General features: G+C 39.3%; 2 protein-coding genes across 4 annotated transcripts in view; both read left to right on the top strand.

Annotated features, from left to right (window-relative positions):
* Positions 1-2,568, top strand: part of LOC106950656 (protein bicaudal D homolog 1-like) — a 44,160-nt gene extending 41,592 nt beyond the window's left edge. Inside the window, exon 10 of one of the 3 annotated variants that reach the window (XM_015037664.1) lies at positions 161-2,568. In XM_015037664.1, the coding sequence (XP_014893150.1) occupies positions 161-281 (121 nt within the window). In that variant the 3' untranslated portion in view covers positions 282-2,568. The remainder of the gene's footprint in view (positions 1-160) is intronic. The other 2 variants (XM_015037666.1, XM_015037665.1) reach the window with 2 other exon arrangements.
* A 603-nt stretch (positions 2,569-3,171) lies between these two features.
* The window catches only part of LOC106950658 (FYVE, RhoGEF and PH domain-containing protein 4-like), a gene marked incomplete at its 3' end in the record, with an annotated part of 62,933 nt that continues 50,084 nt past the window's right edge, over positions 3,172-16,020 (top strand). Inside the window, exon 1 of the mRNA XM_015037667.1 lies at positions 3,172-3,520. Coding sequence (XP_014893153.1) covers positions 3,418-3,520 — 103 coding nt within the window. The remainder of the gene's footprint in view (positions 3,521-16,020) is intronic.

The raw sequence follows: 16,020 nt of genomic DNA on the forward strand, positions 1-16,020 counted from the left end.
TCCTGCAAGCAAACTAACTCTTTACAGGAAAGCTAAACTCCTTTTCCCAAAATGTTTCAATATTCCTGAGTGAACTGCTCCTTTTTTAAACACATTTCACCATTTTTATCCTCCTTTTGCTCAGTAAAAGTTTTTCTCATTTGTTTTTTTTTTTTTTCAGTCGTAAATTTCTGGAAGACCTCCAGGAATACCAAGCGGTCCTGTCCAGCAGTCGCAGCCTCCTCTCGCCGTGCGACCCGCGTAGCTGCATGGCCCACCAGCCCCACTCCCCCGGCACCTAGCCCCGCCCCCGGCACCTAGCCCCGCCCCCGGCCCGGACCCATAGGAGCCACGCATAGGCAGACACGCCCTGGATGAGGAAGGGGCCTCCTCTGTCCCCCACCCCGGCCGGACCCGGCCCGGTTCTGGCCCGGTTCTGGCGGGCCTCCCGGCTACCTGGGTCGTAGAAGAGACGCAGGACGCGCTCCCCGTTTTCTGGATGCGACTTCCTGCAGGAGGACTGACCGGCAGAAATGCTGCTGACGCTGAACTGGAATCTTTCAATTAGTTCACTGTTATTTAATAATAATTTATTGACTATTTATTATTTATGGGATTTATTAATGCTTGTATGTTTTTCTTCTGTCTTATGTTTTTTATAAGAATTCATTCCTGCTGTGGAGACGAAGTAATCGGTTTCACAGATTCACTTTCACAACACAGTCTGTTTTGTTCTTCCATCAAAAATTTAACGAAAATAAACATTTGATTTAGACGCTTTCTAGAAAAAACGTACCTAGTTAAACCATGTAGAGTTTTGTGAGAATAACAAACAAATAAATCATGTATGGAGGTTTTTTCTACAAAGTAGCTCCTAGACGCTTTGGACGGCGGATCCAGCAGACTAATGACAGGAAAAGGTTTCGTGTTTGTGATGGTGGATTTCAGCTGTTTTTCTTTCACAGGTTTTTCTTGCGATGCTTATTTATGAATTATTTTAACATTTTTAAATTAGATATACAAAGACTGTTTTATATCACTTCTTGTTTATTTATTAGACACATTTTTTACACTGGGTCCTGGTGATGCTTGTAGCTCAGCTGTCAGAAACTGAGTGGATTTGATCAGGCGTTTTGAGCTGCTTTTCATTTTGAATTGCGCCGTTTAAATGAACTCTAAATGCTGCATTAAGGTCTCTGTCATCTACTCATTGTATTTTCCTCGTTGAGTATTTTCAGTCATGCTACTGATTCTTTTCCTCATTGTGACACAGAGAGAAAAAAACGTTGCAGCTCCACACTTTGGGTCCATTTTTAGAGTTACAGTCAGATGTTACCAGCATGTTTTCATCATGTTATATATTCATTTATAAATGTCACAGTTTAAACTAAATATTTAGCAGCAAGTTAAATGTCATCGAGAGAGTATTTACAGACTTAACCTAAAATATTTATTATGAAGCTAAATATTTAGCTCCAAACTAAACATTTAGTTTACAAATTAAATGCTTAGTTCCAAATTGAACAGTTAGGTCAGAGACAACTAAATACTGTATTTAACTTGCTAAATAAAGATTTAGTTAGTAAGCTAAATGTTTAGCCCAAAACTAAATGTTTAGCTCTGAACTAGCTTCATATTTAGTTTGAAATTAAATATTTAGCTTGTAACAAAATACTTAGTTTTACATTAAATGTGTACCTTACTCGCTAAGAATTCACCTTAAAGCTAGAGCTTTAAAGCAACCACTAAATGTTTAGCTTGCAGCTAAATGTATAGTTGGTCAACTAAATGATTAGTTTGCTAAATAATATATAATATTAACATTTATAAATGAATGAATAACGCGGTGAAAATGTGACTTTGTATAGTGAGCCGCCATGTTTTTCTCTTATGACAGGCTAAATAAATCTAATAATTGTGTTAATTTTTGACAGTAACTTAAAAGCGGCTCCCCATGCAGCCTCTCCGTGTCGCCGTCTCCCTTTGCTTCCCCAGACAGAATGCAGTACAGCACAAGCACAATTCTGCACTATGCATTTGAGCAATACAGCAGCAGCAGCAATCACAGGCTGGTCTGGGTGAAACATTTCTGCCAGTAACTGTGTGGGAAGGTCAAAGGAACAGAAAGCTCCAGATAAGAGAGGAATTCATTTTCTGTTACAAAATTAAAGTTTTGTCTCTTTTTGAGACACAGAAAATGTGGCAACTGCAAGAAAGTTTCATTTTTCTGCACTTTTCCAACATTCTCATATTATGTCCTAATTTAAAGATTTAAAACCTGAACCTGCACAGCCAGTATCGGTGTGTTTAAGGACACCATTGAGTGGACGTACTGCTCAGCGTGTGTGTTCACTTGTTCACCACAGATTGATACTTTTGCAACTACAGAGTGATGAAGAGGCAGCAGCTGGATCTGTGCTGGCTCATTAACTTCTGGTCTGAACGGAGAGACTGACCGGGTTCCTGAAAACAAGCCGTGGTTTGACAGGAATGCTTGCAGTATGCTGGGATATTGTGGGTTTTACAGTTTCGCCACCATTTGAAACAGTGTTAAACTGGATACACAACAAATAAAAGATTTCTCCTTTGGTTCTGCCTTCCTGGTTATTTTCAGCTATGGGAAATGAGCTGATGTGGTCCGAGCTCTAACATCCCCCATAAATAAATTACTCAAGTAAAAGAAAATGGTACAGCTCAAAAGAGCTCAACAATAAATATATGACTTTTCTATTTATTTAATAATTTAGTAGTAAAGGAGATTTTTTTAACTAAGAATGTTGCTTACTTATAATTTTCGACTAAAATTCAATTAATTACAGATCCGGCAATTAGATTGCAATTAAAAATTATAATCTAATACCACCACTGGTTTATGAACCTGCTTTAAACTTCCTTATATGCGGTTTCAGAAGTTGACAGGTTTACTATAACGGAAAGAAATATGACTAATGCGAGCTAAACCTGATTTAAATGTATTTGTAAAAATAGATAATAAAAAAACTCTACCCTTAAATTTAGTTCAAACCAAAGAAAATTAGTCTTTAGTATCGTTGAAGTTGTTGAGTTTCAGCAGAAAACCTGCAGACTCAGTAATTACCTCTGATTATTTATGTTGGAAAAGTTCCCGAGCAGAACCAGAGGGGCGGGGCGGGCCGGGCTCAGAGCTACACCCCCATCAAGGTGACTTTGGAGGGAGACCAGCACCAAGCTGGCCCGCCGTAAGCCGCTCTCTGAGCTCCTGCGGGTGTCGCTGGTCGGGTTGTTGGACCCGGACGGACCCGGACGGACCGCGGACCAGTGACGGGAACGCGCATGGAGCCGCCACTGCTCGGCTTTGGATTTGCCGGGAAGAAGGGAGCGCGTTTCTGAAAACATACTTTTTTTATGTTCGATCTTTGTTCGACCTTACAGTGAAATCCTCAGAATCGGTCAGTCTGAATGATTGAGCGGGCCATGGATGAGGGGAAAATGGAGAGCTTCAACCGGGTCGCCTTTCGGAGGAAGCAGCGCAGTCTGGACGCGGGGCATGGACGAGCTACAGGTGGGTTTCATGGGCATGTTCTCTCTCTGCCTCTCTGCTCTGGTTTCATGTGTTTTACACCAATTGCATTTCTAAAATCCCCCAGAATAAACCAGTTTTATCCCATTGTTTGGCTTTAACTTTGGATTGGCGCTCACGTGTTTCCCTCAGAGTGATTGGGAAAGCTTGGAAACAGATGCAGGCTTTGTTTACTCATCATTACTGCTGTCAGGCGGGTCCCAGCCTGCTGGCTGCACCGGTGGCCGGAGGGCAACATTTTCCTCCAATCTAAAGGAGCTGAACTGTTCTGCTGGAGGAACTGTTCCTACAACGTTCTTTGTTCCAGCCTTAGTTCTGAAAAGCTGATCCAACAGTTTGCATCAGTTCAAAGCTGTGAGATACGGGGTGCTGCACTGTCAAAATTAACTGCGACACTTTGGGTTATTTAGCCTGTCAGAAGAGAAAAAAATGTGGTTTCATTTTTCACAGTCATATTTTTACCATGTTATTCAATCATTTATAAATGCCAAATTTTCAAAGAAAATATTTAGCCTGAGGAAAAATATTTATTTAGCAGGCTACATATTTAGTTTGCTAAATATTTAGCTAATGAACTAAATATTTAGATGCAAATTAAACATTTTGTTGGCTGCACAGTTGGTAGAGCGGTTGCCTTGCAGCAAGAAGGTTCTGGGTTCGATTCCCGGCCCCGGCCTTTCTGCATGGACTTTGCATGTTCTCCCTGTGCATGGTGGGTTTTCTCTGGGTACTCCGGTTTCCTCCCACAGTCCAAAAACATGACTATCAGGTTAATTGGCCTCTCCAAACTGCCCATAGGTGTGGGTGTGCATGGTTGTGTGTCTCTGTGTTCAAAACAATTAAAGTATGAGCTTTTTTAAAGGTAATGCAGATGTTCAACAGTGACTCTGCTAGTTGGAATTTATATGGAAGCTCTGAAGAACCATCTTTTATTTTGATAATCCACTAATGCTTATAGGCAAGTGAATTTGCATATTAGCTTAATATGTAGCCAGAGGAAGCTAAATATTTAATTTAGAGCTAGATTGCTTGTTCACTTTTTAGTTACGAAGCTAAATACTTAGTTAAATTGAGCTAAATAGCTGGTGAACTAAATATTTAACTCAAAAAAATATGTAATCAAGAAGCTTTTTAATTCCAAACTAAATATTTAGCTCTGAGCTAGTTAATTATTTAGCTAGCATAGAGCTAAATATTTACCTTGCAAATTAAAATGTTTGAAACTGACATTTATTGATTAATAGCTTTGTTTAAATATGATCTTTTTTTTTCTCTTCTGACAGGCTAAATGACCCAAATTATTGGGTCATTTTTGTCACAAATGGCGCTCCATATCATATGGGTCTTTGCAAACTGCAAACATGCAGCTGCAGATTTAGTCAGCTCTTCTCAGAACCTGCTCCATGTTCAGCTGTTGACTCTGTTTGGGCTTGACTGTCTGAGGCAGGAAGAACTCGCATAATTTGGTCTTATCTTGGAACTGCTACTTGTGTAAACACGCTGCTGGGGATTCTTAGCCGCAGTCAGACTTGAACTTTTCTCTGAGCTTGGTGGGGGCAGTGTTCACACTAGGTAACACTTCAGCTCATATGACAGTGGTGGCGGTTTCATAAAGTCGGGTTATAAACGGGTTCAGGAAGTGAGGCAGACCCAGGGTCACCGCAGGTATAATCTCACCTGGAATCATCTGGTGTGAACATTCATCAGCATAGCTGCTGCTTTGCACCATTAGCATGTAATACACCTGGTACTTTAGACTCTGTGTGCTTGTTTTTATCCGTCTCTGGTAAAATTTATGATGGCTGAAGCCTCCATAAAGTTTTCTCAAGCCCCCTAAATAATTTGGTGGGTTTTTTTTATTATTATTATTACTGATATGAAGATGGACGATGGAATGGGTTTGTGTTTTTTTGTTGTTGTTGTTCGGTTTACAAAAAACTGCCAATAATGTGGCTGGAGTTTAAATAAATAATCATATAAACTATAATTTTTTTACTCAAAATTGATAATAAATCTGCCAGGTTTCTTTACTTCATGACTTAATATTCTGGGCGATTGTTATAAATATGGCTGGAATTGCTTGGAAGATGATGGAAGCCTAAAACTTTGGACAAATGTTCTCCAAAAGGTACCTAATAGTTTTAAATGTGCAGCCGTAGAAAATTATAACTGTTTAAGCAACGTTAAACAGTTTTATTTTATGATGGCGAATAACTGCTTACAGTCATAGTTTGTAGTAAGATGTTTTTATTCCCTAAACATTTTAAAACTGGAAAAGCAACTTGTTTGTTTTTGTGGCTGTTTGAGAATTTTTTTACATTTGTTCACATCCTGTTCATATTCTGGGGGCTAGGCCCCCCGTGTCCTTAAAACCTAGTGACGCCCCTGCTGTTGACCAAAAGATGTGAATCTCTAAATTATGGATCTGAATCTTAAGCAGCCATTTTGTTCAGTCATTTTTGGTTTTGTCGATGAAGCAGCTCAGATATCAGCTACTTCATTTCCTTCAGCTCCAGAATGTGCAGGAATCCTTAACATCTGAACCTCTACATCATTTCTGTTCATTCTGATCACTGATGCTGCACATTTTGATGGAAGCCCCTCTTCTCATGCAGTGTTTGGCGTCCCTGTGCCTCCATGTAGATAATGAATCATGTTTCTGTGACGCTCTGCTGCAGTCGTTGCCTCGGTTCACTGAGCCTCGTAACGATGCAGAGCTTTCATCACGGCTGGATGATCCGGCTTTCCTTCAGACACAGACATGGTCTGCAGCCGCACGCCGCTCTACGTTTAACAAGCTTTAATATCTGTTGTTTAATTGGATCCTATTTTATAATGAAGACGTTTTTTCTGTGTTTGGAGTTTTTTGTCTTATCTTCATCCCATTTTCCCAACAGGAATTATCCGTAATGTTTTAAGTTTATTTCTCAGCAGTCTGTAACTAAATGAACACTATAGTCATAAAACATCAAGATGAGAAAGATTTGCTATATTTTTAAAGCAAAACTTGGTTTTATTCTTTATAATGATCAGTCAGTCAATGTTTTATGAAGACATGTGATTTAGTTTTATTTAGTATTTTCAGAAGCAGTGAGAAGTGGAAGAAAAGTGGAGCTGATGGTTGCCCTGCAGCAATAAAAAGTCTTGGGTTTGAATCTTTTATGTCAGTATTATGAAACACAGTGGAGGCAGCATCATGCTGTGGGGAAGCAGGTCAGAGTTGATGGAAGATGGATGGAGCTAAATCCTATAAGAAAACCAGCAGAAGAGCTGAGACTGGGGTCAAAGTTTACCTTCCCTCAGGACAACCACCAGATTCATGTGTTAGAATGACCTAGTCAAAGTCCAGACCTCCATTTAACTGAGAATCTGTGACATGACTTGACAACTGATGTTCACAGATGTTGCTCCATCTGTCTGAGCTTCAGATATTTAAAGAAATTAAATTATCACATTTTATGTAAAACAAGATGAGACTGGAGTTTTTCCTCTCCACTGTCGCCACATCAAAACCCAGAAGGTGATTCCAGAAAGGTTTGATTCTTCCCACTTTTCATTTGTCAGATGAAATTTCAGTGAAATATGTTGCACCTTGTGGTTGTGATGTGTTAAAATATTCTGAATCCTGTGCAGCAGAGCTGAAACTTCTTCAGAGTTTGCAGGTTTTTCCAGGAAACGTCAGCAGAGCGGATTTGGACCTTGAGCTGTAGCTGAGTGCTGGTGTTTCTGTGAAGACGGTCGGCTGTTTTCCAACAATGAGCTGCTTGTTGTTGGCTCAGAGAGGAGCAGTGGGACTGTATGAATTAGGAGCTGTGTGTCCTGCTGCTGTTGTCCTCCCCTGCCGCTCATTCATCTGGAGCTGAACCGACTCTCTGTCTCACTTCTGCAGCCGCTCAGATTTGTTTTATTATTTTCTGTGCTTTGCTGAACCATTTCAGAGCAGGTGGCTCCAATATGCCAGTGTTTTTATTTTGAAGATGGAAACGTCTTTGAAAAGTGATTATTCTTGATAATTCAGCTGTGTGAGTAATGTGCAAACCGAGCCGGCCCAAGGCATAAGCAAACCGAGCCACTGCATTCAGCTTCCTAACTGTCAGGGTAAATGTTTGAATTTCCACCTTAGCTCTGAAATATTTAGATTTTTTTATTCAGATTGAGAATATTGTTGAATTTTGTTTGGTGGTTTTCAGTGGAGATAAAATTTAAGATTTAAATAAATTAGAATAACAATTTCTATCATTATATTGTTGCCATAGATACCATCTGATGCTATGCATTTAATCTTCGTGTTTGAGGTTGTTGTGGTCAAGGCCCAGTCTTCCTCAGTGACCGCCGGTGTTCCTCAGGGTTCTGGTCTTGGTCCTTTTCTTCTTCTATCTTCTCCCAGTTGGTCTTATCTTCAGAGAATCTGCCGTTTGTTTTCCCAGCTGTGCGGATGACACCCAGCTCTCTCTCCGCCATCTTTCCTTTCTGATGCCTTTGTGAAATTAAATTATGTTTTTGTCAAAACTCCCTTAAAGCTACAGGATGTCACTTTATTTAAAATATGTTTTTTACATTTACATGTTGTGGCAGTATAATATAAACAGCTCCTCTGCCTTCTCCCAGTGCTCCCAGTACTAACAGGAGTAAAACATCACTCAGTCAGAAACAACCAATCAGAGACGCGTGAAGGGTTTTAGCGCTGTCGATCATTGTTGTGTATGTGCTGCTCACTTCCTCCCCCTTTCTTTCTGCTGTCAATAAACACAAGGTTGATTGGCAGCGCTAAGACCCTCCTCTCATGGCTCTGACTGCTTGTTCTTGACCAGGAGTGGATGTTTTCACAGATTATCTGTCTCATATTATACTATATGGGAAGTTTTTTTCCTGTAAAAGTTTCATTCTGCAGCTTTAAACAGAACTCTAAGAAAACAGAATATGACCGGTTTAAAATGATTCCAGAGTTTCTCCCTGTGGGATCATGAACAGCACTTTATCTCTTGGATCTCCTCTCTGTCTGGATATTTAATCTTTGGAACGTCGGCCGTCTCCGTCCGTCTCTCTGCTCAGAACAGCCGTCCTCATCAATGTTCCTTCTCAATTAGATTATGGTAACTTCCTCCTCTCAGCTTTTTCTCTTAAAATCATTCATAACATTTATTATACTCACAAGCTACGTTATAACTAGTTACACTTCAACAGTTTAACAGCAGTAGGCAAATGGCCAATCACATGGCAGCATTCAGGCGTAGTGAAACTGAGGGTTACTGTAATCCAGGTGTCTCTTTCTTGCATAATGTAATACGTGAGCTGTTCCTTAATGGAGGTTCAGTATATATCCACACCTGGCTCAGGTGATAGCAGCCACGATGCTAAAGGTCACAAGGAGTGTTGGAAGAAGAAAAGGAACCCAGGAAGGAAAAAATTAACAAACCTATAAAACTATTCTGGTCAGTCACTCAGTTCACTTCCTGGTTGTTGAGGTATTTATCTTCAAAGTGTCCATAAATACATTCTGCAGCTGTCCAGAAATTATTTACTTTTAGCTATAAAATATAACAGCTTATTAGATGAAGGAAAGCAGAAGTGCTTTTTTTTATTATTTTTTATGACCTATAAGAATATTTCAAGCTATGCTGCTTGTGTAATATGAAGATGACGTCATCTATCCGTTCAGTTGGTTATCAGTGGGACTTTAGTTGCATATAACAGGATATGGCGAATTCCTGTTTGAGTAATAAACCTCAGAATATGCAGAAATACTGACAGATGAAGGGCGTTACTGTAGCAGTACCGAGAACTCCCAGCAGGTGGAGACAAATACCAAGAGTTTTATTTTGTTCATCAGGGAATGTTGGCGCTCTTACTGCTGAAATGAACCCAGGTTTAAAAATGTGAAACTTTTATTTAGATTACATTTTTATATGTATTTATGTTGCGTCTTAATTTTTAGTTTATTTCTAGCTTTGTTGAAATGAAACATCAACACTTCATTTGCTGCAAAGCAAATGAAGTGTTGATGACAAACTGTCTCCAGTTTGTGATACTGGAGACATTATTTAAAACAATCATGTCTGATTTAAAATGTCATCTAACTTGTTCCTAAAACAGAGTTGAGTGGTAGCTAGCTACATTTACATGAGTAACTTTTATTTGTTTGTTTGTTTGTTTGTTTAAGGAAAAATACTTCTAGAAGTAGCTGTACTACTTTGTACTCTATATTTTAATTTTATTGCTAATTCTACTCTCAAGCCAAAATGTGCCATTTCCAGACACTCAGCTGCAGTTTATGTTGAAGTGAGACCTCTTGCTTGTGCACAAGCTTTGTTGCTGCTTCCTGTCTGCTGAGTCTGTTGTTACTGGAAATACTTTTCATCACATAAAATATGTTACTTATTATATATTGGTTTCATACATTTCATATAGGAAAAAAAAGATTTAGAAAAGTGTTTCAGATTAAAGTTTATTTTGTAATTTCTTTTATTTATTTTTTCTTTTTTATGAGTAGCTTGTTGCAATAAACAATAAATCAATGAATTGCATAATGAATTAAAACGAGCTCAATAATTTCCATTTACATGATTTATAGTTTTCTCTTTTGTCTCTTTCTGGATATAAAAGTTTTCAGTTTGGTGTTTTGGTCTCAACTGAAACTTTTTTTTGAAGGACAGTTTTGTTTACAGAGATTTCATAATTAATTTTATTTGTTGTTTATTTAAAATGTCTTCTGGTTTCAGTGTTAAACATTTATTGATCTTTGAGAATATGTTCAAGGTTTCCCTGGTGGTTGGGCTCCAGAGCCGTCATTCATCCGCTGCCTGCCGTGTTTCTGAGTTCAAACATGTTTAAAGTTGACAGGGAATTTGAAAATATTACTTGATAATTATGTGTTATTAAAAGATTGGAAGATTAATACCTGAACACCAACTATAAAATCTTAAAAAACGCAAACCCTGATGTATTACGTCATTACCATTATATTACTGGAAAATGTTGTCAAAGCAACAATGTCAATGCTTATCGAAATAATTTCTGGAACAATTTATCATCCAGCAACATTAGTTATCATTTTTGCGTAGGTAAATATTTGTTGACGCAGTTCCCCCCTAACTTGAGTAAAATCTTTGGATTCTTTTCTCACCTTTGTGCAGAAATGATCCTGTGTTTCAGACGCAGTGAGAAGGAAACTTGTTTTTCTTTCCATTCGCCAGCTGCAGCTTCCTGACTGGGATGTGTGTTGCTTCCCTCTCCTGACTGGCATTGTTTGATAGCGAGGCTTTTCCCAGAAACCTCCCGTATTCTTCTTTACCTTTTGAGTTCAAGCTGAGCTAAAGACCAGGACACACCTTCAGAAGCAAGTTTGAGTGGCGCTCCTCAAGCTGATTAAGAAATCTTGTCTGTTTGTGAAATCTGGGATATTCCTTCCCCAGAAGAGGGACGGATGTAAAGACCTTCAGATGGATGATTCTTTCTCTTCACTAGATCTGAGGAGCAGAGCAGCAGGTCTCCTCTCCCTCTTTGAGTTCTGACAGGAAGGAAGGAAGTCCAGTTCACTAAACACAGGAGTATTTTGGACTTTCACACACCTTCACTTCTCCTCTTGGACTCAACATGGACTACCTTTATTCCCATCTGAGTCGGTTAGAAGCTGGCAGGTCTGGACTTCATAATGAATTAACGCTCACTGATTAGCTGACCTTGAGTGGACTGACAATGAAACGGCGACGCAAGTACAGGTTTTGGAGCCGGAAAGGTAAAAACTCAAAGATGTGTCTGCTCTGCTGTTATGGTAAGATCTGGAAACTCCTCTTCTTCTTTTTTTTGTCTTTAAGCGTCAGTCGATTCTACAGAAATGCATCTTCATCCTACCCTGTCTGGCTTCCCCTTTCAGCTCATCTGTTTTCTGGATCAAGTTTCTAATCCTATTATCTTGCTTTCCTTCTGATAAGCCATTAATTTTGCTGCTGGGTGGTTTGTGTAAACGCTCCCACTGTGTAAAGCGAACTGTCTTTAGAAAATGCAGCAGAAGCATGCTCGTGTTTTCTTCCTGAACAGTGGCTGTTCCCAGGAGCCAATGTGGATTTAGCAAACTGCTTCAGTATCGTTGGTGTTCAGCAGCAAGACAGAAAGAATTTAAATCCGCCACGCTGTAAAAAGAGAGACTGTTCTGTTCTCAGAGGCCTGGGAACCGTTTCCCCTCTTAGACCGCTCTGGCCTTTTTCCAGCTCCCCCAGTGGCACATTTACTCTTTTCATGCTGTGCTGCACTGGAGACGACGGTTCATACGTATAAACTCTTCAGCCGTTTACATCGTCTGGGATGCTTTGGACCGCTGGTGAAGGAGGTTGCATCAACCTTCGCCTGCAGGAGGAAACGGAGTGAAGCTTTCTGCTTCCTCCTGGTTGGCAGGAAGGAAAAGGCCCGGGTCCTTTCACCACGCTCATTGTTTCAGCGTGAGACGAACACAACGCCGCTCCAGTTGGGTTGACTTTCTGTTTCTATAGGAGCCAACTGTAGCTGCCTCTGATGTGAGGAAATGTTAAAAATGTATACATTTTTGTTTCAGTAAGCTTCAATACTCTCAGCCTGAATGGTGGAGTTTCATCGCAGCCATGGCTCAGATGGTACCGTAGATGGTTCAGCGTTTTACTGTGAAAATCTGTCAAGAAAGTATAAAAAGTTGCATGTTCACCCTTCAGGTCGTATTTTTCTATTTCCCATTAGCTACTACTAGACTATCAGGATGACGGCCATTCTTCAAGATGGCTGCCATTTTTCTGCCTTTCAAACCAATTATTGCCATAAATTGTTACCAGTTTTCATAACTTAGATGAACTTTGTGTCACTTTATGTTTTTGACTTTGGTTATCCTGTTCATACAACTTTAAAGAGATAATATGTAACAAATCCTTGAAAATGAGGACTTTGCTGTTTTACAAGGAGATGGTCAATCAGTCAATCAATCAAGTTTATTTGTATGGAACATTTCAGCAACGAGGCATTTAAAGTTCAAAGTGTTTTGCATCATAAAAACAAAGTAAAAAGTCATAAAAGCATATGACTAAAAAGTCAATAACTAAGAAACGAGTGACAAACGTTAGATTTTGATGAGATTTTTTGACAAGATGTGACGCAGATGGTCGTCTTCAACGGTTAGCATGTCATTCAGCTAATTTCTTTTTAACGTGGTTAGAGTTACCGTCTGATCATTGTTGGTGTCTCTAGCGTTTGCTTATGCTAAGTATTTTTTAGTTGCTTTTTGGTGTTAATTTCTGCCAGTTTTTCTCTGTTGCTCAAGTAATCTTAGCATTACTTGAGCTAATATGAGGAGTAACTCCTGCTGGTGTTAGTGAACATATTCTCCATTACTAACATGGCGGCCATTTTAAAAAATGTCCATCAGAAAAAGGACATACAAGATTAAAAAAAAAAAATATATATATATATATATATATATATATATATATGCTTCAAAATGATGTTGATGTGACACCAAGCACATTATTGGCAATTTTAGTGTAAAAAATAATTTCGATGACGGCAATGGTGGCTATCGTGAAAAATAAAAAATTCAGTAAATTTGATTTCTGTGGGTCCAACTGAGCTGATGTGACACCAAGCATTTTATATATGGACAGTTTTTGTGCAAAAAAAATTTTCAGTTGAGTACGCCACTGTGAAAAACATTTTCCTAAATTTTTCAGTGATTAATGTGTTTGTTTCATAAAAAAGCAAACCCCTGGGTGAATGTGACTGTACTTTAAAGTGATTTCATTGGTCACTGAGTACGGGTGTGCAAAATCTATTCCTGTACAAGAATCTAAAACATGTGGCCATTTTGTTTTAGTACCTTGAATCACTTCCTCTCACTTCACAGATATCTCAATCAATTAAAATACAGTTTGTGGTTTTAAAGTTCCTGGTGTGTGAAATCCTCTGCATGGCTTCATAAATTAAAAGTTAATGTAGGTAAGAGCTGCTAAAACAAACTGAAACACGGTTTATGATGTGTTGCTCTAATAAAGATGGCTGACTGCTCAACCAGGCAGTTACACATAAATAGTTTCTTAATTTGCTTCTATTCCTGTATTTATGCAAAATGTATCTACAACAGCTTTGATTTTTGTTTTAATTAAATCTAAATTAACAGAACCAGAATTTGAGGAGTGATTCCTCTCTAGGCCAGCAGGGGGAGACTCCTAGTTCAGAAACAGAAAAATGTCCCGTTCTTCACTTGATATGTTGCATAAATATATTAGTTTTGTTTGTTGATGTTGTTTTTAAGTGAGCAGATAAAGCAGCACAAACTCAGATGTTTAGCAGGTTCTAATATTAGAATCTGCAGCCGTTCAGGCTGACGCACTCGGCTCCGACTCTAGGTGAAAGACGGTTTCTATCTCATGCATTGATTATGATTGTTTAATAATTGTCGTTGATTTAAACATTCATGTTGACAACCCCCAAGACAAAGGGGCAAAAAAGCTCTTTAATATATTAGAGAGTTTTGGTTTAACACAACATGTCAAACAAGCAACACACACTCATGGACACACACTGGACCTGGTTATCAGTGAGGGTGTGAATATTTCCAACGTCTCTGTAACTGATGTCGCCTGTCGGATCACTTCCTGTTATCTTTGACAGTTCTTTATCCGTTAACCCACTTGGACAAAAAGCTACTATCACAAAATGTACTTTCACAGAAAACACAGCAGAAACATTTAATCAAATCTTCTCTTCGTCCTCACCCTTAAGCTATAATGACGTAGATAAGTTGGTAGATGATTTTCAGTGCAAACTTTCAGATATTGATTACATTGCCCCCATTAAAGTGAAGGTTGTGACTGGTAGGAAGAAATCTCCATGGAGAAATGCACAAACAGTTCAATCTGTTAGACAACTCTGCCAAAGGGTCGAACGGAGATGGCGTAAAACTCAACTGCACGTTTATTATGACATCTACAAAGAAAGACAACGAAACTATCACACAACACTAAAACATGAAAGAGAGGCTTTCTTTGCAGATGTCATAAACAAAAACATTAATGGTCAAGCTTTATTTGCTACTGTTGACAGGCTCACAAACCCTCCTATGATGTTACCACGTGAACTTCAATCTAATGCCGCCTGCAACAAGTTCTCCAGTTTCTTTTCAGAGAAAATTTAGAAGATCAGAGGATTAATCTGCACATCCACTCTAAAGCCACTATTAATGCTGTGCCCAAACAAAACAAATACAGGAAAAATGACCCAATTTCAACTACTTAATTATAAAACCCTAGAAGAAATTATAAGTCAATTAAGCTCCAGTTCCTGCTGTCTGGATGTCCCACCCACACGTTTCTTTAAGTCCTGCCTGTCGTTGCTAATGATCTGATCCAAATAGTAACTCATCGCGCTCTTCAGGTGTTTTCCCCCAGGCTTTGAAAACAGCAGTTATCAAACCACTGATAAAAAAGAACAATCTGGACAAATCACTGCTGCAGAATTACAGGCTGACCTCTGACCTCCCATTCATCAGCAAAGTTATTGAAAAAGCAGTTTAAACAATTAAATAACTTCCTAACAATAATGAATCGCTTTGACTCCTTCTAGTCTTGTTTTCGTGCTCACCACAGCACAGAGACGGCCTAGTCAAAGTGTTCAATGATATCCATATAAATACAGACTGTGGGAGAACCACAGTGCTGGTTCTGTTGGACCTCAGTGTCAACAGTTTTGACACTGTTGACCACAACATTTTACTGAATCGACTGGAGAGTTGGGTCAGACTCTCCGGTCCAGTGCTCCACTGGTTTGAATCTTACATAAAGAACAGGGATTTCTTTGTTTCAATCAGACACTTCTCATCAGAGAGGTCAAAGGTCACATGTGGGGTACCCCAAGGTTCAATCCTAGGACCCCTTCTTTTCAATATTTATATGCTCCCACTGGCTCAGGTTATAACAGGAAATAGGATTAGCTACCATAACTATGCGGATGATACACAGCTCTACATCACGATGTCACCAGGTGACTCTGAACCCATCCAATCACTGAATAGATGCTTAGAACAGATAAATATGTGGATGTGTCAAAACTTTCTCCAGCTGAACAGAAACAAAACTGAAGTTATTATCTTTGGACCTAAAGAGGAGCGAACTAGAGTCAATGCACAGCTTCAGTTATTACAACTGAAAACCAGCAATCAGCCCGAAACCTGGGATTAGTGATGGACTCTGACCTGAACTTTCAGAGCCACATTAAGACAGTCACAAAGTCGGCCTTCTATCACCTGAAGAACATCTCCAGGATTAGAGGACTAATGTCTCAGCGCGATCTAGAGAAACTCATCCATATCTTTAGCCGCATTGATTACTGCAACAGCATCTTCACAGGTCTGACTAATAAATCAATCAAACAGCTGCAGCTGATCCAGAAGCTGCTGCTGCTGTTCTCACTAAAACCAGGAAGATGGAGACATAACACCAGTTTTAAAGTCCCTGCACTGGCTCCCTGTA

The sequence above is a fragment of the Poecilia latipinna genome, unplaced genomic scaffold, assembly GCF_001443285.1.
Source record: "Poecilia latipinna isolate Pla-1442-1.1 unplaced genomic scaffold, P_latipinna-1.0 Scaffold414, whole genome shotgun sequence".
NCBI classification, from domain to species: Eukaryota; Metazoa; Chordata; class Actinopteri; order Cyprinodontiformes; family Poeciliidae; genus Poecilia; species Poecilia latipinna.